At 43.4% G+C, this 23649-nt stretch overlaps 1 protein-coding gene across 2 annotated transcripts; it reads left to right on the plus strand.

Annotated features, from left to right (window-relative positions):
- Positions 1-1602: 1602 nt before the first annotated feature.
- Positions 1603-23232, plus strand: LIN54 (lin-54 DREAM MuvB core complex component). 2 transcript variants are annotated; one of them, XM_010159376.1, is made up of 12 exons: positions 1609-2310; positions 8060-8180; positions 10987-11132; positions 12631-12786; positions 15136-15352; positions 16111-16184; positions 16342-16539; positions 18348-18439; positions 19656-19727; positions 21917-22019; positions 22212-22349; positions 23026-23232. In XM_010159376.1, exons 1-12 carry the CDS (start codon positions 1639-1641, stop codon positions 23230-23232), a joined length of 2196 nt encoding a protein of 731 aa, XP_010157678.1. In that variant the 5' UTR covers positions 1609-1638. The 2 variants fall into 2 exon arrangements, with proteins under 2 accessions (XP_010157680.1, XP_010157678.1); XM_010159378.1 differs by lacking the exon at positions 12631-12786 and having other exon boundaries at positions 1603-2310.
- Positions 23233-23649: the final 417 nt, after the last annotated feature.

Below are 23649 nucleotides of genomic sequence, written 5' to 3' on the forward strand. Positions count from 1 at the left end.
TTTGGTCAGTGGTTTTAGTGGCACAGTTTGTTAATTATGAATGTTGCGTGGTATGAATAACTCAGCTCTGCTTTTCCTACCAATAGGAAACAATTTGCAAGGATCCTGTCCTCTTGAGCTGATTTGAGTACACAAGAGTGTGTATGCGTACCCACACAGTGTGCTCGCCCATCCGGTGCCTGGGCATGTTGATGGGGTTAGCAAGTGCAGAAAATGCCTTCAGCTCATCCCTTTTCAGCCTCTGGCAGTGATACAGTTTTAGTGGGACCACCTGGAGTGCTGCATCCAGCTGTGGAGCCCTCAACATCAGAAGGATATCAACCTGTTAGAGTGAGTAGAGGAGGCCACGGAGATGCTCCGAGGGCTGGAGCCCCTCTGCCATGGGGACAGGCTGGGAGAGTTGGGGTGTTCAGCCGGGAGAAGAGAAGGCTCCGGGGAGACCGTATAGCACCTTCCAGTGCCTGAAGGGGCTACAAGGAAGCTGGGGGGGGCTTTTTCCAAGGGCCTGTAGTGACAGGACAAGGGGTAACGGGTTTAAATTGAAAGTGGGGAGGTTTAGATTGGATATCAGGAAGAAGTTCTTCCCAGAGAGGGTGGGGAGGCACTGGCACAGGGTGCCCAGAGAAGCTGTGGATGCCCCATCCCTGGGAGTGTTCAAGGCCAGGCTGGATGAGGCTTGGAGCAACCTGGTCTAGTGGAAGGTGTCCCTGCCCATGGCAGGGGGTTGGAACTGGATGGACTTTAAGGTCCCTTCCAACCCAAACCATTCTGTGATTCTGTGATAATGTCTTTAAGGTTTCACAAGTGGGAAGTGACTGGCTTTGAATTCTCCTGTAGGGGTGGTTTATATATATTGGTCACTCTTGCTGGTCAGCTTAAATTCTGTTTTCTTTCAGATGGGGTGTTCTTTGTTTTGTGTTTAGAATGCATTTTGAATTATTAATTTGGGCATTATATTTTCTTGTGAATATTGAGCTGCTTTTTTCACAGCCAGCATAGCAGAATTATCTGTTTGTATTGGAAAGGCAGGGCTTTGGCTTGATCCTGGGCTAGGTGGGGTTGTTAAAGCCCGTCACCAGACAGCTGTTTGTTTTTCTGAGATTTCCAAAATGAGGATTTGGGGAAAATGAACCCCTGTTAGCATCTGGTATGGATAACCAGTCTCTTGAGGCAAGATAAACTGCTAATCAACGTTGACATGTATGAGAAAAGCCATTATCATCTGTTGGGGTTTTAAAGATGTTGAACTAAGGCTCTGTACTTCAGTGCACTTAAATGTCTGAACAAGGTGCCTGTGTCTTGGGGGTGAAACACTTTGTGTACTGTGGTGTCAGGAGTGGACTGATAATCCACAGCAGGTCAGTGTCTTGATTTGACATCAGTGGATGATGTTGAAGAGGTTTCATTTAAATTCTTAGTGGGGGTAAATTCAACTTAATGTGGTGTTTGATAATTTTTTTCACAATATCCCTCCTGTGCATGCACAATAAATTCAGTCTGAAAAAAATTCTGCTACTATATTTTGTTCTTTGGTAATATTATTAATGTGCTTTGAAAATGTGTGTTTTCTTGAAGTCAATATTTTTTTAAAATATTATTGCAGTGCCTGCTCCAGTCATCCCTGCCACAACTGCTAAAATGGAGGTGGTTTCAGCAGAAGTCAACAGCTTGCTCCCTGAGGAAATAATGGATACCGGTATAACTCTGGTGGAAGACGACAGCATAGAGGCAGTTATTGTGGGAGATTCTATTCCCATGGAAACAGAACTGGAAGAAATAGTGAACATAAGTTCCACTAGTGACTCAACTACGGCCACAGCCAGCGCAGAATCGGTTACTGCCCCCAGCAATCACTCGGGCGACGCAGCAGTGAACACCGCAAGCCCAAAAACGGATGTGAATGCAGTAGTAAAGCCTGCCTTTTCAAGTGGTCTCCATAAACTTGGTGCTCAGACCCCTGTCACTATATCAGCCAATCAAATTCTTCTGAACAAGACTGCTGATATTAAAATAGGCAATCAGAGTATTAAACCAGATGGACAAAAGCTAATTGTAACAACTTTGGGCAAGTCTGGCCAACCTATTGTTTTAGCATTACCCCACAGCCAACTTCCGCAGGCACAGAAGGCCACGTCCCAAGCCCAAGGTGGGGACTCCAAGGTACAAGGCCAGCAGATCAAAGTTGTTATTGGAGGTCGGTCAGAAGTGAAACCTGTTGTTGGTGTTTCAGCTTTGACACAAGGAAGTCAGCTGATAAACACTGCGGCCCAGCCTTCTGTTTTGCAGACCCAGCAATTAAAAACAGTACAGGTAAAGTGAGTTATGCTGATGAAACATCTTAAAACCAACTTTGTTGCTGCAACTGTTGTCCGTTTCTGTCGCTGATGGACGCACGATTGCTTTCAGCCTTTGCATTTGTTCCTTGTATTAAATAATACACTTCTGCTCTTAGCCCATGCTTTCATCTGTGGATGTGTTTGCCATTTTATGCCCTTTACCTCTAGCTACTGTCTAAGAAACTTAGGATTTGCGGCAGAGAATGTGAGATACTAAAAATCAATAAATTGAAGATAATTTTCCCATTATTTTCATTTTATAAAAGTAAATTCTGCATTCTTTCAGGAAGAGTGAACTCTATATGCCTGTTGTTCGTTATTCAAAGTGTACTCTGCTTTACTCCTTTATGAAAGAGCAGCTTCTGCCTGTTAGGTGTCATTTGTTTAAATAAACTCTCTGAAAAAGCCTTCCAGCATTTGCCGTAGAACAGACCAGTATGTCTTGTCTGCCTCAAATCTAGTTAAGCTTGTTAATGGATACTGGTAGGCTAGGTGCTGTTGTAAGCTGGACACTTCAAGGTCTCGTTCCTGATCTCAGGCATGGATCTTGATGTATTTGAAATGGCAGAGGATCTGCAGGGATCAGAAAATGTGTTGAGAAGACTTGTGTTATGACCCAAAGGGTATGATTTTCATCTGGTATGTGGCAGAGCTAAATGTGAATGACTTTGTTTGAGTTGGTGGTGAGGCAGGAATAAGATCTCATGAAAGTGAAGGAAGTTGGTGGTGAGGCAGAAATAAGATCTCATGAAAGTGAAGGAGAAGTTGAATTTGAGGCAGATTAAGATAGAAAAATATGTATTTTACAGTCTAAACGAAATGAGGAATTAAACCCTAAGTATGCTAATAACTAATTTGCTGCACATGAAAAATAATGAACTTTGAAGCATGCTGTTGGCCGAATGGAAAGTTCCCTGCTAGAGTTTCATGGCAGGCAAATGGGAGCAACTCACAAGATGGTTTGTTTTAAAGTTGCAGATGATCCCTGCACTGATTTCTGCTTTCTCCACTTTTGTGGCTACATCATAACTGTGGACAGCATGTTTAATAGTGGCTGTTGGAAAAGTCTCAGTTTTCTCAAGGGACTTATTTTTGTACCTTGATCATTAGTGATACGGTTGTTCTTACAGCTTTCAAAAAAGCCTCTGCTCTTGACTCAGCATAGGAACATTTACGAGTGGATCAGTTCCAGTTACTTGTCTTCAGTTACTCACTGCCAAGTGACAGCTAGAGGAAACTGAGGAGAATGACTTAGCTGTGATGTGCTTTTGCTTGCATGAGGTGACTTGTGCCAATACTGACTGAAATACAGAGATGTGGTAGGTGACCTCTGCTGGCTGTTTGCTAGGAATTCTACAGGTTCCTTAGGAGCTGTTACAAATGGACTTGCATCCATTTGTAAATCTAGTTCATTGCAGTTTGAGTGACTTTGTTTTGTTCCATTTGCAAAACAGATTGGGTTGTTAACACCTGGCATTCCTTTTTTCCTGTAAGGAGAGGAGGAAGTAGAAATTAAAAGCAAAAAGGCAATGTTCGGTTGGTTATGAGTATTCGATACGGCAGGAAAGATCGTTACATTAGCACTTCCCAGACAGTACTTTTCCCTGTAGGAAATTACTAAAGTATCAGAGGGATATATGAGGCTAGGTGAGAGCTTCATGGTCTACCCTGTCATGAATGACAGGAATTAACCCATACCTTGAGTCCCTGGCTTAGAAAATGAAGTCATGCCTTTAGCCACCACCCTGAACAAGGCTCTTAAACTTCCGGTGAGGGGAAAAGGAAGCTGTGAGTGCCTCCCTCCCTCCCAAGGATCTTGGGTAACTTAACCTGATTCACAGAGCCGCAAGAGATATTTCAGATGTGAGGCATCTCTGCAGTTCGACTTGGTGCTGAAAAGTGAATCGGTAAAAGATTAGATGGCAAAGAGCTCTCTTAGTTCTCCTTAACATCCTCACTGTTGTAGGGGCTTTGCAGGTCATTAGAGAAACTCAAGTAGCCTTGCTGTAATCTAATTGTGACATTTGAAATCTCTGCACTTGAGAAAAGGCATAATTAAGTTGAGCAAAACATCCCTTGGAATCTGGCTCCCTCTCTGATTACAATTTTAGAGGTATGGGGATGTGAGATGTAAAATGTGGCAGGACCTTGGGCTTCATCTATATCCTGAGGTTTATTACCATCCCTTGGCAGCCTGTCCTGATTTAGTTGAAACCACTGACTGCCCTGGATGTGTGGACAAACCTACCGGGCAGGTGCCTCTGCTTTCAGCCTGTTGCTCCTGCCTGCGTACAGGCTTAAAACCAATGACGTGGCTGCTGGTGTACTACTTGGGCCCAAGTGCGTTAAGCAGGAGTTTGGCCTTGCAGGTGGCTCTCAATCAGATGCCCAGACCCATCGCCGTTGCTGGAACTAAGCTAGACTAACTTGAACTTGTCTTGATGTGGTAACTGGCTCTGTGTTCCAGCATGGACATAGCATCATTGCTACCATGGCAAGACAACTGCTAAGCTATTGTGGCTTCCTCTCGTCATGGAAAAGTGACTTCATGCACTCCCTAACCTCAGAGCAAACTCCCATTCCTAGCTCAGTTTCTTCATCTTCTTTGAAGTACACTGTTCTGCTATTGCTAGAGTCCCTGATTTTTTTTCATATTATGCCAAATATAAATTATATAGGGTGTGGCTAGATGGACAAGCTCCCATGAAGTCATCTAGGGAGTGGATTTATGGTATGTTAGCTCCTTGATTGTGGCTGACTCTGAGTATTCAATCCAGCAGTCAATGCAAGGTGTGCATGTGCTTTTTCCTGTATGGATAGAACATGGTTTGACAGCTGAAGACAAAGTCCAGACATAGAAACTTGTTAATTCGTCTTGTTTAGTGGAGAGTGCTTAGGAAGATACAAATGAACCCTTTAAATAAAGATTCTTGCAGGTACAGCTCTTCACTTCTGTAGGGGAAAGAATGTGTGTGCGCTTCTAAAGAGGATTTTCTTATGGAAGCGCTTGTTGCCCCAGGAGGTATTTTTGCAGCCTAATTCACAGTAACTTTCAGAGACCATGCTTAGCTTACATAGGCAGAGGAATAACTCTTGTGTTTAGTACAGGCTGTGGCAGCTGGCTCCCAAGAACTTGCCCTTTCTGAAGCATCAAAGGAGCAGCCTGTTGTCTTGATGATTTCCTCTGGCCTCTCCAGTCTTTACTGAAATGAGTAGCAAGTTTCCTATGGGTGCCTAGAAGGCTCTCACAGGTGGCTGGGGTTATCAGCCCCAGTGGCACAGACCTCAGAAAGGCTTGCATGGCAGCAAGTAAGAGCAGGAGTACGCTGCCTGTACTTGGGGGCCAAAAGCTGTTCCTCACCTCTAGCCAACCATGTTTGAGTTTTGCTGTGTTTCCTAAGCCCTGGAGGGATTCACTCATTTCTTAGAGCACCTTTATGGACAAATAGTTCTCCCAAAAAGCAGAGAGGAATGTATCTGAGGAGGATATTGCCTGAGGGCCGCAGGCTACTTATGTTGACCAGGTATTGTTTGGGGAGTTTTAAACTTGTTTTCTGAGATTCTTCATGTTAATGTGTAGCTAGCATTTCACATGTCCTCGTGTAAGTCATTTTAAGCATGTTTATTGAGTGTTACTGGAAAATGACTGCTGTTATCCAGAGCTGACTGTTCCTGCTGGATGCTGATCATGTTCTGAGCCAGACTTTGCCCTCGCTTCAGAGAGTAAAAGCGAGAGCAGTTGAGTTACAGTAGTACTTTATGGCAGGGTAAGATTAATTTTAGCAGAAGAGAATTCTCAAATCAAGCAGATGAAATGCGGGGAGTTTATCAGAAATTAGAATGTGTGCAAATTTACCAAAGAATTTACTGATAAAATGTCTGCTCATCTATCAACTGTGTATGTGCCAAGTGAACTGAATCCTTGAAATGTTAAAATGGTTTTGAGTTACATTTGTAAACTGGGCTGTGAATGAGGCTTTCTTCAAACAACTTAGGTTTCAAGGTTTTAGATACTGTATCTCCAAAAAGAGCTGAGGTTTTTTCCTTCTCTGTTTCCTTTTAAGCCTTTACCTACTGTATGCCACCTATAAAGCAGCTAATGTGGCCTGGGTGCAGCACCTTTTGGCAAATGGCCTTCCCCTGTGAATGGTCTGAGGCAGAGGTTTCCTCTGAGCAACACTTCTAACTAGCACGTGCCTTCCTTTAAATGAGCTCTGTTTTCTGGCACAGCACGCAGCATGGTGTCAGAGCTGCTCACTGCTGGCTTCCCTTGGCTGGGTACAACTCAGGCACGTGGAGGACACTTTTGCTTTCCATGGGAGGCTGGAGGACTCCCGTGCCACACAGCACAGGGGAAGCTTCCCTGGCAAAGCCCTGAGTCTGCTGCTGGGAGCAGAAACAGCTTCACACGTGCTCTTTGCGGGGCGGATGGGGAATTTGTTATGCGCTACTGAATACTTTGAATGTTTTTGTGTTACTCTTCTGCAAAGGAGGTGTTTCCAGTCATCAAATTCTATAAATAGGGTTTTGTGTAGGAAACCGTAACATGCAGTCTACTCCGTTGCTTCATTTAAACACAACTTTCTCAGGCTGTTAAATTTTAATAGCTGTCATCTCTGTCTTTGCACGTCAGTGAGATTTTTCCAGTTAGCTACCAGCATAACAAAGATGGTTCTGTGCCTTTGAGAGGTGGCTCCCCACATGGCTGCCAGTGTTGTGCCTCTCTGCGACTGCTGGAGTTGGTGGCCGGTGCCCATGGGATGTAGCTGGGCATGTGTGGTGGAGGAGAGTAGTATGGGCCTGAGCTGTGGGGTAGGTAAATGTAAGGGCCTGAATAATGCTTTACTTGGCCTCGGGAAAGATCTTAGTGATAGTCCACCCCTGTGGGCAGCCTCTGCAGTCAGCAGGTTAAAATAGTCTTGGAAAGAAGTGAGGCTCTTTATTGAACTATTCACCTGCTGCATGCTAGTGTATAGACACTATCGGGGTAAATGCATCTGGTAGTTAACTTCTGTCAGTGGTGAACAGGGGAGAAAGTCTTGTTTAAGACTTCTAAGACTATAAAACCCTGCTTAGAAAGGTTTCCAGTTCAAGTGATCTGTCTCATTGCATTGCACATACGTGTCCTGGTGCAGCTGTTTTTCAGGAGACTGGATCACAGAAGGAAAAAAATACTCCCTTGTACCTAGATGTAGCCAACTGATTCGTTCTTGGGTAGTGAGTACCCAAAACTTTCAGGGATCCACATACTTTGAGAACTGTTGCAGAAGGCTGTTTGCTGGAGAAAAGTGTGCTGCTATGTCAGAAGAGGTCAAGAGATGTTTCAGAGCCATAGTTGTCATATTTAAATCACTCAAGGAGCAAGTTTTGTCCTGGTTGGCTGGAAAAACTTTGGTAAAACCTTCAAATACCGAGTTGTGCATTTAATTTTCTGATTGATATATATATAGCAACAGCATGTAAGAAATAATTACAGCATCTTGAAAATGAGGTATGTTTGCACAGAGATACCTCTTACAAAAAAGGTGTAAGGGATTTGGCTGTTCTGCTTTGGTGGCTGGTTTTCTCTTCGTTCTCTCCGTAGTGAGAAATGGAGGTGAAATGCAAGATAAGCAATTATTCTTGTTTGAGCAAGTATTTCACTTTTTAATGGACTTAACAGCACAACAGTGTAGATCAAAAATGCTGAAGTTACTTTAGATCTCTTTTCCTCCATCTTTCAGATTGCGAAGAAGACCCGAACCCCAACTTCTGGTCCGGTGATCACCAAGCTGATCTTTGCAAAACCAATCAATAGCAAAGCTGTTACAGGGCAGACCACTCAAGTGTCACCAGTCATTGCAGGTTGTACTAGTTGACTTGTTTTGCTTTACCATTTTTTAAAGGCTGTTCAAAGAGATAGCGATTGTAGAAATTTTTCTGTCTCGATGATTTCACTGTTGTTTCTGTTGAAGTACCTCAAGCGATTTTAAAAAAAAATCAGAGAATTTTGTGGGTGGAAGCAGATAAATGCGGTTGTTGATACCTTTACACTTTCCTCATTTAGAATTGTCTTTGTGACTGTAGAGTTTGACGTTTTGCTTTTACTGTAAGATGCTTTTGGTTTTTGGATTTTGGGAAGGAGAAAAAAAATACCTCACAGACTAAAAAAGGCTACTCAATAAACAAAATATTTTTAGGTACTTTATATAAATACACGTGGGGAAAAGCAGACACGTGCTTTTGTATTACTTTAATCTGCTTATAGTTGGCCTTAAACGTAGTACATGCAAATAACGGGAAAAATGTTTGACTGGGAAAAAAATGAATAAAACTGTGTTCTTTCTGCTAAGTTGCTCACGTACTTCAAAAATAAGCATCGCAGGAGAGTCTAAAAGTAATTAAGGCAAATAAGAAATGGTTTGTCTCTTTGGAGAACAAATCTGTTTGTCCTTGAAAATGAAGGAAATTAAAGACAAAACCCACAGTGTAATCATTTGTTTATTACAGCAGTGGGACTGATCGGTCCCTTGCTAAATGCATCATTGCATGTATGCAAGTAACATCTGAGACATGTAAATTATCTCAAAAGGACAAATGTAGGAAGCCAGAGTCGTCTTCAGAGCTTTGAAGGATGTCTTCAACTGCTTCCAGATTGACCAACCCAAGTAGGCCTAAAATCTTTTCCACATATTTAAATGAATTTGTTAAGCCTTTACAGAAGTGGGACTTGAGCTGGTTTTAAAAAGAATGCAACTGTCTGCTGTATTCAGAACTTCGATAGATACAAGTGAATGGCACATGACTGAAATACAATCTTTTCCTTGAGTTGTCAGGCTGTCTGCACTCTGAAGCCTGACTCGTGTTTCAGGTGAAAGAGGGGATTCCCCATCACACTCCCCCGTTTTTCCTCCCTTTCTCAAACAATTCCCTACTAAAGGTACAGACCTTCGAATAAGAAGATTGCTTCGCTGTGTTTATGGATATTTGAATTAAGCTGTTTGTGTGTTTAAAAGGAAAAAAACAACGAAACAAAAAACTGACCCAAAACCATTAAAAACCCTGAAATGGGCCACTTGCAGCTACATTACATTTTCACCTGGCAATATGTGAAAATTAGTAAACAGTAAGGAACTACCACAAAAACAATACTGACGAACATGTTTTAAAGCTTGTTCCCTCCAGAATGCAGGGAAATGTTCAAATCATAAGATTGACATAATATTGACGAGCAGATATGCTACAGAAGAAACAAAAATTCCAGCTTTTAAATCACTCTGTGGGAAAATCAAGAGTACCTGTCCCTGAGCCTGTGAGAGAAGCATTGTTGGGGGGTGAAGGCGCTTTCCTACCGAGAGGGAAGTCTCTTTAAACATCTGCCTTTCCTCGTGACATTCCAAACAGCTAGCACAGCTTTCCAGCTTTTGAGACTGGCATCGTTTTGGGGAAGGTGTAACACTTGTGTTTTGATTTTGTTTGTATGCATGTGTTTATGAATCTGATAAATATTTTTAATTGCCTGGGAATTTCTGCAAACTGAGGTGGAAGTTGTAAATTTGAAAGACTTGTCAATATCAACAGTCAGATTCTGTTTAGGAAGCTGATGCCAAGAGGCACAGAGGGGATGTAATGAGAAAGAAAGAGCTGTCACCAGGAAAAAAACAAACTCAAAGCCTCCAACAGTGTAGCTGGTAAAATTCCCACCGGTTGCATGTGGCTTTAGCGGCTCCTGGCAACTCCCTGCGCTGTTACTGGGGCGGCACAAAAGTGAAGGTTTTTTAGAGCACGCAGACCTCAGAGGAAGGCAGCTTTCCACGAGGACGGTGCTTTTTCTTGTTAGTTCCAGTTGGCTTAATTGTCACGCTGCTGGAAGGTTATGTGGTGTGCGCTCGTTTCTTATTTACACGAGAAGGGGTGACAGACAGGAGCAAGCCAGAGTGCGGCAGAGGAAAGCTCAGTGCTCAAGCACTCTTTGGAAAGAAACGTAGAAGTTAAACATTGTTTTCCATTCGGGGGGTTTCGCAGTGTTCCTAAGACTGATTTCATGTTTTGGAGCTGCTGGATTTGATGTTTCTCGCCATTGTGAATGCAGATAGCTTGTAGATTTACACCACCTCCCATGTATTCATGGGAGCATCCTATATTCTGTTAGGCAGTGAAAAAAACAACCACCGACACAGAGAAGAAGGAAAAAAAACCCTTAGAGTTGAGTGTAGACAAGTCAAACACCTTTTTCTTCATCGCTGTAACACAGCCCATTTCTGAGGTCTGACAAGGAAGCCCTCCCCCAGATGCTCAGTTTCTCTGTACGCTGGCAGCAGCCCAGGGAGTTCCTAGGAAACGGCCAGCTGGCTGGGTGTTTGTGCGCAGGTGAATCGGAGGACCGCACACCTCAGGATGCTGTCCTGGCTTTAAAGAGTTTTCAGCTGAATTTTGCAGAAAGCTCAATGTACGCCTCATCTTTTTTAAGCCTGAGTGAACTGTCTTTATTTGCAATAATATATTTTCTTCTTTGTTGCTAAATCTAACTTAAACGAATGCTGATGTCCTTCCTTCCAGGTGCTACACTCTCAGAAGTAGGGATCAATTGTGTGATATGCAGAGAAAACTTTGCTTTAAAAGTTAATGTAACCAGGGATAACTTGAGCTGATGTATCTTCACTGTTTATAGGTAGGGTTCTTTCGCAGTCTGCTCCAGGAACACCACCAAAGACAATAACGATCTCTGAGAGCGGGGTCATTGGATCATCTTTGGCTACAACAACACCGCAGACACAGAATAAAATCGCTATCTCGCCACTCAAATCCCCTAATAAGGTGAGGACCTGATTCTGTCTGCAGCTTTCGATTCTTCCTGCACAGTGGTCTGAATGGAGCTCTCTGTCTTTGCTGCCAGCTTCCTGTGACCCAGCTGCTCCCAAATCTCCATTGCGTATTGCGGCGCTCTGCGGTAATGGCCTGAGCTAGATTTTTTGCAATTTGCTCCCTTACTGTTGTTTTAAGTAAATATGCATTGCTGCGTTAGTTTCCCATTCCTGCCACTTCTTGACATTCCCTAAGCATTCATTCCAAGAGCAGCTGGTCTTTCTTAGCCAAGTGCTCGAACAGGGTTTTTTTTATGCCTTCATCAAGTGTCAACAGGCTGTTTAAGAGGAGACCTCACTGATGTCAGTAGGTCAGCATTTATTAACCATTGCCTGCTGCTGCATGGGTAATTATCTTCCCTAATCACATCTGAAGTAAATGAGATTTGCAATGGTCCTTGCCAAATAGAGATGGAGATTGGCACAGGTGGGAAATAGGTAGAAAAGGTAACTTATCCATTGTAGGCTGCATTACAGACAAGCGTCATGGTGATACTTGTGTGTTAGACTTGATAAAATTGTCTTGAGAAGAGAAATACGGATGTAGAAAGGGTGAGTTGGGGACAAGATGCATAGTGCATGCAAACTAAATATCACGTATACAAACCAGCACAAGAGTAAAGAATTCTTAGTTTGGCTGTACTTAAGCTACGTAATGTTATACAAATGGAGTGAAGGACGTCTGTTTGAGAATTCTTAGTAAGGGAAGCACCATGAAGAAGTAGTGAAAAAAATTCCAAACCTAGGATCAAAATTAACAGTGAGTGGAGGTGAAAAGACACCTTAGGGTTACATCTTGAATTTGCTGTAGATAAGTAATTCTAACAATCTTCTAAAAGCCAGCGGTTTCAAAAATTGGGAGTTCTCTTAAAACATAAAGAGGGAGGTTTAGAACAAAAAGTAGAAACACAACCTTGGGAGGGGTGTGGCTATATAGAGTAGTTCAAACAGTGCACTCTGCAGAAGTGCAGTCAGAAGACTGGGTATCACTGGGAATCTGAAAGTAGACTTGAAAATACTGATGTTCTTTGGCTGAATCAGTAGTATAAGCTGATGTTTCGTGTTTTTTTTATAGCTCTCCTTTAAAATTTCCATTTATGACAAAATAGTCATGCTACTGATTATAAAGCTGTTATTCAGAAAATCCATCCTGACAAAGCTCAGGCTTCAGTGGGCTAGTTTCCTTTGGAAAAAAAAAAAAAAAAGGCATCAAAAGTGGTACTGGCTTTCTGCAGGGGCCTTTTGGTACTGGAAACCAGCAATGCCTTGAAGTTTCAAAGTTGTATATGTGCTGTGCATTATCAGACCTGTGATTAAATACAGCACCCTTGTTCTCAGAAAGAGCTCTGTACTGGTGGAGAACTGTACTTTCCTGAGGAAGGGAATGTGTACGTGCAGGGTCTTGTATCCTGGACAGAGACTTTAAACTGCTTCTTTGTTTTGCCAAGCAGCTAACAGTGGTGTCGGTGGCCTCCCAGCCTCCCAACTCCCCCCAGAAGGCAGTGGGCGTCCCACTGAACGTGGCATTAGGACAGCAGATACTCACAGTGCAGCAGTCGGCGCCTTCCTCCCCTGGGAAGGCTATAGTCAACCACACAACCACCCAGGTACAAACTGACTTTCCTTTGTCTTCTAGCGTGTCCCTGTCTCATTGCTTGCAGGAAACGGGGGCTGCTGAACCCCAGATTGGCAGTGGGCAGTCCCAAGGTGTTCTTGTGATGGTGTTTGCTCAAGAATTGGCAAAAGCATTGCTCTGAGGAGCACGTGCTTCTTCAGTCAAGGGATGCAAACCGTTGCAAGCCCGTACAAGGGCATGCTGTTAGAAAGCATCTTCCCAACCTGGAAAGCCCCACTTGGTGCACATTCTTATCTCTGTACACTGAATCTCCCAAGTCATCTGAAAGGCTCCCAAAATAGAGTTCTTTGGGTGCTTCTGTCTCTTACCAGTGTTTCTATGCCACTGACTAGGGCTGCTTTCCAGGTGTTTCTGAGGTTTCATAGAACCATAGAATGGTTTGGGTGGGAAGGGACCTTAAAGACCATCTAGTTCCAACCCCCCTGCCATGGGCAGGGACACCTTCCACAACAGGTTTGCAGCAATGGAGTTCATATTCTTGTGGTAGAGGTCTGCATAAGCAAGACACCATGGTCTGAGACCTACAGAATTAGAAAGTATTGATATCCTCTGTCTCATTTCTAGCAAAATATCAGGGTTTTCCGCAAGAGCTTTGATAAATTGATTTGCATTAATTAATGACAAGGCAAAACTTGCCTTTCTTACAGACTACAGTTCTTACATTTTTCCTCTTTTTAATCTTAGGTGTATCTTTTTCTATGTTAATGTCTGTATTCCTGTTTTGGTAAACAGGAAGGGATGCATAGGAGTGTAAATAACCCACAGTGGATATAGCAGGGAGTGGACACAGCTGCATGTACAGCATGAGACCAGAGGTCTTGTCTTACCAATACAGGTGATAATTGGAGTGCTGATAGGGGAAGTGGACACCAGCATGACTTGAATTCTTTTTTTCCTGAGTAAAACTGGCAAAATTGTCTTTTTGAAACAGTTGTTAAAGATTAAGTCACACTAATGCAAGTACCCCAAGTGACAAAACAGAGATGGCTGTATGGTTTGCATACTGAGTTCTGATCCAGAACGATCTGACACAACACAGGGGTTTCACCTGTCTTCAGTGGGCTCAAGTACATGCTCTTAGAACTGTCCCTTAAATTTTACAGTTTTTCCAGCTATCCTTGGATGGCAGCCACTGATTTGTGTGCTAGAGGGTACTTTGCCCATGCTGGTCTCCCTGTGGTAACACTTAGGCTGTGACTGTACTTGCAGATAGCGCTGATTTTGAATTGCTCGGGGTGGCTGGGGTTTCGGTATATTAATAAAAAAGGAGCAAATGCCTTCTTTTAAAAGAAGACCAAGCTTATATTTCCAGTGAAATATGTGCAAAGTGAGATTTCATTCATCGAGTTGCTGGAAGCTGGGGAGCTGGGAAAATGTTCTATTAAGTCACCTCATACTGTCAGCCAAATTTAACACTGTAAGTCATTGCTGAGGACAATGATATGCTTAGTTTAGCTACTAAGAGACTAAGAATAAAAAGCTGAGCTCCAAAAGAAGATAGATGGAAGGAGAAAAAGGAGGAATAAAACAAGATTTAAGGTTGTCAGCAAGGCTGGAGAAGAGGCCGTTATCAAATCAGTAGACATATGAATGTGTATAAATAAAATAAAGGCTTGTTACCAGTTTGTAGTTTGAGAGAAATTGCAAAGATGAAGTCTTGCAAATTCCAGATGTACCATTACTCCAGCTGTGAGGTAGCACAGGTCTGCTGAACTCCCTTTCTTTCCCTTTTTTGTTTTTTTTTTCTTCATAAATTTGTTTTGCTACTCTTCATTGGTTTTGCTTCTTTTGTTTCTCAGCTTGCCCTCTTTCTCATGTCAGTTTATGGATTCTGTTCCATTTCCTTCCCAAGGGCTGCACGCTGATTTCTGTATTAGTCACAAACTGCCTTAAGAGGAGGCATTGTTACGCTCGGAGATAAATCATGCCACAGTCCAGCGTGGTTCTTATCATGTGTTTTTATTCGTAGGAGTATTTCTAGGTCAGTTTGTTTGCTTGATTTGTGAATACAAACTGAGCAGTGTTACCTGAAGTGGTTTTGGTAGACACTGTATCTGGGGAAGTGGACTGAGTCATCCTACTCATGTAAATACCAGTTTACTCTGGTATCGAGTGTTGAAAATGGAACCAAATTTGCTCTGAGCTGTTGAGAGGCATTTAATCTCTTCACAGCTGCTTTACTTGTGAAAGCAAAAATGTGGATAACTGACTTGCTTCGCAAAGATACGAATGATTAAAGAGTTACTAACAAATTGAGGAATAAACATGCTGATGTTCTTTCTACCTTTGCACAAGTAACTGTGCTGTGTTGGCTTCACAGGCTGTGAAATCAGCAGTGCAGACCATTACTGTAGGAGGAGTGGGTACATCTCAATTTAAGACAATTATTCCCTTGGCAACTGCACCCAATGTTCAGCAGATTCAGGTACCTGGAAGCAAGTTCCATTATGTCAGACTCGTTACTGCCACAACAGCCAATAGTTCAACCCAGTCGGCTAGTCAGAATCCCAGTACGAATACGCAGCCTCTTCAGCAGGGTAAGTGCTGGTGCTCCTGTTTTGTCTGAAGTAAGTTTTACTCGTGGTGTTTTTCTTGCTTGTTCTGTAAGGGATAAAATGAGCATATAATAGAGATCTATCGCTACCGCCAGATGTACTTGGCTTTGTGGCAGACTCCTATAAATTTCATATTCTACTGTTACCTCTGGTTTGTATGTGGAAATGCTCCTCAGTGTCAAATTGCTCTGTAGTTGGGCCTGAACCCTTGGAGCATCTTAGGTTGCTTTTCCCTGGTTTACCGGCCTTGTGGATGACTCATGGCAAGTCCTGGGTCCTCTGTATGAAGAGTGAAACCAGGACAGCGCACAAACATAGTGTCAAAACTCTCGCAACACAAAGATGCTTCCACGTAAAATGATTTAGAAGTGCTAGATGCTTCTGTTGGTTTCTGTCCCTGCTTTCCGGAGCTGTGATGGAACAGAAGATTCCAAACCCAGCTGTGTTTTTTGTATTTTCCTCTTTCCAAAGAAAATCTGGTGTCCACGGGAGGTCTGCACCCAAGCTGGTTTTTAAGCCGTTTCTGTGAAACGTGCACACATGCTTCTGTGACAAATACCCATGTTTACACAGGGGTCCTTTAGACATGGATGTTGTGTGTCCTGAGTTGAGTCGGTCTCAGCCCATAGGTACAGTAGTCAGTAGCTTTGCGTTATGCCCATGTGACAGTCTGGGGGACTGAACTGTGGAATTCTGAGTGAATAATGTGTGTTAATGTGAGGTTGTTTTTTTGATACTAGCAAAACCAGTGGTGGTGAATGCGACCCCAGTGCGGATGTCTGTTCCCATAGTGCCAGCACAGACTGTAAAACAGGTGAGCTAAATGTAAAAGGCATATTCCTGACTTATTTTGTTTGGACAGGAAAAAAAAACCCAGTCTGGTTTCAGCACTGTAATGAAATTTTCTATTAATAACAGTGCATTCTGAATCAATAAACCAATGATTTCTTAACGACCTCTTTTCTTTCCAGGTGGTGCCCAAACCAATCAACCCAACTTCCCAGCTAGTTACTACTAGTCAGCCCCAGCAACGACTTATTATGCCAGCTACTCCACTGCCGCAGATACAGCCCAACCTCACCAACCTCCCACCAGGCACTGTACTGGCACCAGCACCTGGCACAGGAAACGTCGGGTATGCAGTCCTTCCAGCTCAGTATGTCACGCAGGTATGGCGTTAACGCAGAGATAAATAAGGAAATTGTGCTGTAGCAGAATGTACTGCCTTCTTAAAGGGTCTTGTGCCTCAGCTGTCACCTGATGCTAAGGGGACAGTTTCTTTTAGGAATCCGTGGCAGAATGATGACAGTAGTAAATTGTAGTTACAATTAAAGCTTTATTTTCTTAACAGGATTTTTTTTTATTAGCACAGTATAGAATTTATAATCAGAATAGCACAGGATTTCTATAAGCAGATTCAGTGTAATACAGTTTTATAAGTAGCGTAATGCAGAATTTGTAATACAACTTAACTTCTTGATTTCTAATCACCTAGACCCTCTGCAAATCAGGTCAGATCTTACCACATGGTTTGCTTATCAATATAACGATCCTAATCTAGACTCAAAATTCATATGAAAGCGTAAGTCACTCACCCAGTCCTTGGAGGAAGCAGATGTCAGTTGTGGCCTCCCTGGTCATGAATCTTACTGTCCAGCAGCAGTTTTGTCCAAGTTCCTCGCTAAGGACTTAACCTCTTGATTTTATAGATAGCTGTCTGTGCTGTTGGGCTTCCCCGTTCTGTGACAGGGTCATCACCTGGTTGCCTGAGACCTTCACAGCCAGTAAGGAAGGGAGTAATCGGCCTGGTGTCCAGAAATCTTGAGGCCAGTAGTGAGGTGAAGAAGAAACCTGTTTGGCTTGTCTACTTGGTTCACAGGACCTTCAGGGCCTGATAATGAGGGGAAAGAGAATGCATACATGACCCACACGGTCCCAGAGAATGGCTGCTTGCATTTTATAATGGTGTTAGTTACGCTAACCATGTGAGTGGGCGGTCACACCAACCCAAGTCTAGAGACTGGGTTTTTTGCTGTTTGTGAAGATCTGACCGACATTCACAATGAAATGTTCTGCTGAAGGCTGATCAGCCAGTCTGCAAACAAGGACTTGGTCAGCTCATGGTGTTGCTGGTACCAACGTCACTTCAGGTTCCCTTGCAGGGGGGTTGGACTAGATGATCTCCAGAGGTCCCTTCCAACCCCGACCGCTCTGTGATTCTGGTTTTGTCACAGCTGCAGTTTGACCCTGAAGTCTCTTACTATGTCCTTCCAGGCCATTTACACAAATAATACCTTAAACTAATCAATACCATTTGTTGGACCTTTCCTCAGAGGTTTTTCATTCCAGACACAATCTGTCCCCTTTGGCCTGGTCCCAGTGGGTCCACATCTTATGTGCCAGTCTGTCTTCAGAACCTGCCCCAGCCAGGGAAATTGGCTGTGCATAGGAAATACAAAAGAAGGTAGCCCAAAACAGTGTAGTTTGGCAGTTTGTTACAAGGTTTTGGTTTTTTAATGGGACAAACAAACTCTGGGTCCAGGTATGCAGAGAAGTTGGAATGTAAATCGTTTTGCTTGCTTACTTATTTAAGTGGCTCATGTATTAATCAAGCTACTAAAGTAATTTGTGCAGGAAGTGATCCTGCTCTATTAGGAGCAGGGTTGCTTAGGAAAAGAAGGGCAAAAATGAGCATGTTTTTAGGAGGTGCAACTGTCTGTGGTCTGAACATCTTTGTGTGTAGTCTCGGTTATCGGTATAGCGGTGGACACTGTAATAGAGATCAAAAATACCATCTAAAATAACGTTTTTATGGTACGTATGGAGGCAGGAGGCTGCTGCCTGGTCCAAGTTCTACAAATGTCTAAAACTGCTGACAAACATGTTTTTATAACAATATCTGGAAAGCTAATTAAAATACTAGTTACACATCCTCTTGCATATAGTTTGTTATGCATTAACCTTTTTGTTTTGTTAGCTACAACAGTCATCATATGTATCTATAGCAAGCAACACTGGCTTTACAGGGACATCTAGTATCCAGTCCCAAGCACGGCTGCCGTTCAACGGGTGAGTGTTTTGCACAGGGGAAAAAAGAGCGGAAGGATCACACCAAAAACCTGCAGTATAGGCTGCTGAATGAGCATCTTTCAGTCCCATTGTAAGGAAGGGTGGGAGCTGAGGTGTTGGAGTTTGGTTAAATGGCGTTGTGGTTATTAGCTCTGACTACAGGACATGGATCTGTCTGACAGTTGATCCAGTCTCTTAATCCAAGCTGTGTTTTCCTTTCCGTTTTATTTGACTCGCGTAGCAGGAAATTGACCTGAAAGCCCTCTGTTGCTCATTCTTCATTTTGCATCAGCGCCTGGGAGCTACAGGCCTCAACTATTTCTCGACACTGCTGGAAAGAGGTGCTGGATGATACCAGAGCTAGGTGCACATGCAGAAATCCAGCTGAACAGAGAAAAAAAAAAAAGGAACTCAAGCACAAAATGGATCCCGATAAGAGGATTTGGGGTTTTTTCAGTCTTCTGTTTTTCCTTTAAGGATGAAAATAATGGCGAACATTATTTTCCCTTTGCCAGTCCAGCAGGCTTAGCTGTTCTGCACAGCCCTTTTGTGTTATTGTTTGCTGGAAACTGTAAACAGCAAAGTGCTTCTTGTTGCTGCAGCCTCAACTGACGCAAACTAATCCAAATCCAGATGCAGCCATTCAAACGGATGGGTTTGATTTAATCTCCCTGGCATTAGATGTAGAAATTGCTGGATAGGGATGGAACGAATCTCATCAAAAGCGATTAGTGACACAAAATGGAGCTTTAAGAGCAGATACAGACTGTGTCTGATATAAAATTCAACTATATACTGAATACCATGTTTTGACTTGCTTCCCTGTTTATTCCAGAAGTTGTGGGGTTTTTTTGTATTCCGGCAAAAGGAAAGGCACAGTCATGTGTGAACCCTGGTTGGATCTAGTCCCCCTGCATGCCAGAGGGGTTCTGGGGAAGTTTTCTCTGATTCCAGTTTTGATGTTTCCTCTAGCATTAAGCCTCATTTCTTCTTTAGGGCATGCAGCTGGATTTGCAGCAAATAACCCATCTCTTTCAGGGATGGAAAGACACTAGAAAGGCACTATAGATAATAGTTATGTAAATGCAGAGCCAAAAACTTAATGCAAGGGGAATATAAAGATTTTTTTCAAAGTTATGAGCTATTTACTTTAAAATAGGAAGAAACAGATAAAACAATATGCGTTTATTTAAATGCACGTTTTCCCCCCCAACAGAATAATTCCTTCTGAATCTGCAAACCGCCCCAGGAAGCCTTGCAATTGCACTAAGTCTCTGTGTTTGAAATTGTAAGTACAGCTTGGTTTGGGGTTTTTTTAAGCCTTATTTTTGATATCACAAATTTATGCCTATATCACATGTTTTTAAGTATGTCAGAAATGTCTAGATGCTAATTTAAGGTTGTTGTTGGAACTGATGGAGATGTTGCAGTACCTGTGTAATTTTGCAACTCCTAGGAGCTATATGGACCGTTAACATTTTATACATTTCTAATTTCACAGCCTTGTTGCATGGTGGAGCCAATTCCACTCAGCAGCTGTAGTTGCACTGTAGTTGCTATGAGTGAAATGACATCCCGTGGTAGCTCCACTGGGCACCTACTATACTTTGGTGAAGCGTGTCAGAGTAACATGATGTATCAAGTACTTCAGAAAAATTGGGCTGTATATCTGTTCTTAACTGACTGAGTACCCCAGTGATTCTCCATTGATAGGTCTGAGTCTTGCTCATCCTCATGAGATACTTTGCTATTCCATTGAGTATCGTCGTGCGAATTTGACATTAAAACATTTTAAGCTGAGGAGATGCTAAGTTTCTTTAACCTGAATCCAAGGCAGTTTACTGATTTTTGGGACAACAACAGGAGAAGACACTGAACTCAATCTGTGATTTTCAGAATCCTAGACAATGAAGAGGAAAGCAGTGGCGTGCTACTCCGAGACAGAGTGATGCAACAGTACCTGAACCCAAGTTAGGAAGTGTGTTTCAACTTTTCAGCTGGGGTTGATTTTTGTGTAAGGCACCCACCTCTATGTGGCGAGGTGTGCCCTGTGCTTCCTAGCCTCAAAACTGTCTGTTGCACAGAAGACATGGTAAATGAGAAGATGTGTAGCTGTGTTTTCAGATGTTTGACAACATACAGGACTGACTTCATAGTGCCAAAAGTCTGTTAAAAGCTTATGGTTTTCCTCTTAGTTTAGTCTTTGGTGCCTGAGCGCTCTAGAAATTCTGGGAGAATAAGGGCATCACTGGTGATGCTTTACACCTTCAGAATGCTATTTGGAAACAAACTTTTCTTGTAAATTACTGTAACTATATCTTTTAGTGGCTAGGAATTGGTGCAGACCAAATGCCTGATTCACCCTGGCAAAAGTGCTTTCTCCCTAGTAAAGCTTCTTCCCATCCATTCAGGATGCTAAAATCACCAAAATGCAGTTCAACCAGGTGAAGGGTTGTAGTGGACGCCAGAGCAACCCGAACCTAGTTCTTGCAGTGTTACCCTGGGCAAGCCACAGGAAGCCAGTTTTACAAGGGGTTTAGGCTCCTAAAAACGAACATAGCTCCCAGCAGGATTTGAAAAGCAACTGAAGAGGATTGGCAGTTTCCATCAGCTATAGCTGGAGGTGGTAATGGAAGCACTGAAACGTGCCAGAGATTGTCATGGCCCACAGCCACGTTTGGGCTGGGGATGAACGTGTTGCTTCCACCTATCAGGTCTGAGGGATGGCGAGATCTTGGTTTGGGTGGGAGGGGGCAGAGGTACATAAGAGGCATGGCAATGTGATTAGCTTTTCCCCTCAATGTTTTGCAGCTTTTTATTCACATAATCATCCCTTTTAAAAAGTCTCTGACAACTAGAGCTTTATCCTCCTTCAGGACTTTTCCCTGGTTACCTACGCTTCGAGGCCGATGAGGTGTACCACTTGTCATTGCTTTTCTTTCGTCCCAGCTTTGGTGAACTCTGCCTCCGTTCACAGCTGCAAGCAGCTCATGGGCAACACTAATAGCAAAAGGCTCCTTGCTGTGCTCGTCAGTTTGCCTGTTGAGTGAGACTCCAGTCACTTGCCTTTGGTTTCAGCTGTATGAGAGCTCCTGAAGGCTGACTTGAACTGGCTACGAGGTGGCTATGGCAGGATGGGCCTCAATATGAGTCAGGCACGGAAGAGTCGCCCTAGAAAAAAGTCTTGTTAGCTTCTCTTGCTGCTGTGTGAACCTGTGCTATGTGAACATCAGCTCAGAAGGACACCCTTGAGCTATACTTCTGTCTTTAGACAGCAACTGGACCTGCACTAGAGGCTTTAGGCCTTGCAGTGAGGCTGATACCACTTGTCTCTGTGGAGTTGAGCACAGGGTGACCCTTGCCCTCATTATTGGTGCATGTGCATATCGCCGGACTAGGAACTGCTGTTACTGCCATCGGTGCTAACGCCAGTGTAATGGTCACGTTTATGAATGCCTTCTGCATCTTCTGTTTCAGGTATTGTGACTGTTTTGCAAACGGTGAATTCTGCAATAACTGCAACTGTACAAATTGTTACAACAACCTGGACCACGAAAATGATAGGCAAAAAGCAATAAAGGTGAGAGGCTTCTTCCCCTGCCCCCAGGATGAAAGCCGTTTAGCTGGTGTTTTCCAAAGCTACGGCCTGGGGCAGAGTGTGTGTATAATGCCCCAATCCCCTCCCACGTGTGCAAGGCTTAAGTTCTTCTATTGCACGTCTAAATTCTGCTCCCCTCATGTACTGACTGACCCTTTGGGTCTGCACTGACAGGCCTGCCTTGACAGAAACCCTGAAGCCTTCAAGCCCAAAATAGGGAAAGGAAAGGAAGGAGAATCAGATCGGAGACACAGCAAAGGATGTAACTGTAAACGCTCGGGATGTCTCAAAAACTACTGCGAATGTTATGAGGTAGGAAGCATTATCTCATCTTAAAGATACTGGCTTTTTCCCTTTAGTGCTGGAACCTCACTGATTTGCTTTGTTTCTTTGTATTGCTATAATGTTTTCTTTCTGTTCCTTTCTGTTGCTATACTGTTACCTCTTGTAGCAGTCTGCACCTGGAAAGGCAGGTATATGGCAAAATTGATTTCTTCTGTTGTATAAGTTTAATTTTAAACCACACAGCAACGTTAAACTTGGGCTTGGATTTGTCCCTTAGTGAAAAGCAGCATTACCTGAAGAAATCTACTGCACCAAGTGCATAGGAGGACTTGAAGTGGCATCCCACAGACACTCTGTGATAGAACATGGCTCTGGAAGACAAATGTAAAAGTTGTGTCAGCTAACTGCTCTGTGGATGTAGAGACAGTGGCAGACTGACCTCTCGTAGCTCAACCACCTAAATTGCACCGGAAACAGTAGGTTGGTGAAGAAAGGGATTAGTGGGAAACTGCTGATTTGCACTTGATACACCTTCCAGGAAGGCACCTGAGTTTGAGGCGAGAATTAAGAGAGAAAAGTACTACGTGGGGGTTTCTTCTAGGGGGCAGTTCTTAAATGAAAACAAGATCTCCTTTTCGTTGTGGTTTTTCATAAAGGGATTCAAGGTCGCAACAGGTTTCCATGTTCTGTTTGTTTCTTTCAGGCAAAAATCATGTGTTCTTCCATATGCAAATGCATTGGCTGTAAAAATTTTGAAGAGAGCCCAGAGCGAAAGACACTGATGCATTTAGCAGACGCTGCAGAAGTTAGGGTCCAGCAACAGACCGCCGCAAAGACCAAGTTATCTTCCCAGATCTCAGATCTGCTGACAAGGCCAACAGCAGCACTCAGCAGTGGTGGTGGGAAGTAAGTTAAAGCAGCAGCCCATTTCAGCCGTTTCTAATGTGTTTTTTCTGACGTATGTGACAGGTATGTCCCTGTCATCTCTGAATGTTACCCGTGTAGGCTGTAGAAGGAGGAGCCCTCAGGTGACGGGAGCGGGTTGTTCATGCAGCCCTGCTTCCTGCGGGACCCAGGGTATGGTGAGCTTGGCTGTGTGCAAGCACAGCTGTGTGGTCTTCTCATGGTTGCCCCTGCGCTCACAGAAAGCGTCAAGTGCAAGTGTCCCGTTTACCAAGGGGGTGTAATCCTTGAGCTGCCGTTGGAGTAAAAGCTGGAGAATTGTTCTGTGTACCTGGGCATTTCCAAGTCTCTTTCAAAATGCACATCAGAGGAGGCAGGCACCAAAACACAACGGCCCTCCAGTTCACAGAATCACAGAATGGTT

This window comes from Eurypyga helias, unplaced genomic scaffold, assembly GCF_000690775.1.
Source record: "Eurypyga helias isolate BGI_N326 unplaced genomic scaffold, ASM69077v1 scaffold28739, whole genome shotgun sequence".
NCBI classification, from domain to species: domain Eukaryota; kingdom Metazoa; phylum Chordata; class Aves; order Eurypygiformes; family Eurypygidae; genus Eurypyga; species Eurypyga helias.

Coding starts and splice junctions, on each gene's coding strand:
- LIN54 (XM_010159376.1), top strand. CDS start 1,639: ATGGAGGTGGTTTCAGCAGAAGTCAACAGCTTGCTCCCTGAGGAAATA. Junction 16,185..16,341: donor CAGCACAGACTGTAAAACAG/GTGAGCTAAATG, acceptor TTTTCTTTCCAG/GTGGTGCCCAAACCAATCAA. Junction 19,728..21,916: donor AAGTCTCTGTGTTTGAAATT/GTAAGTACAGCT, acceptor CTTCTGTTTCAG/GTATTGTGACTGTTTTGCAA.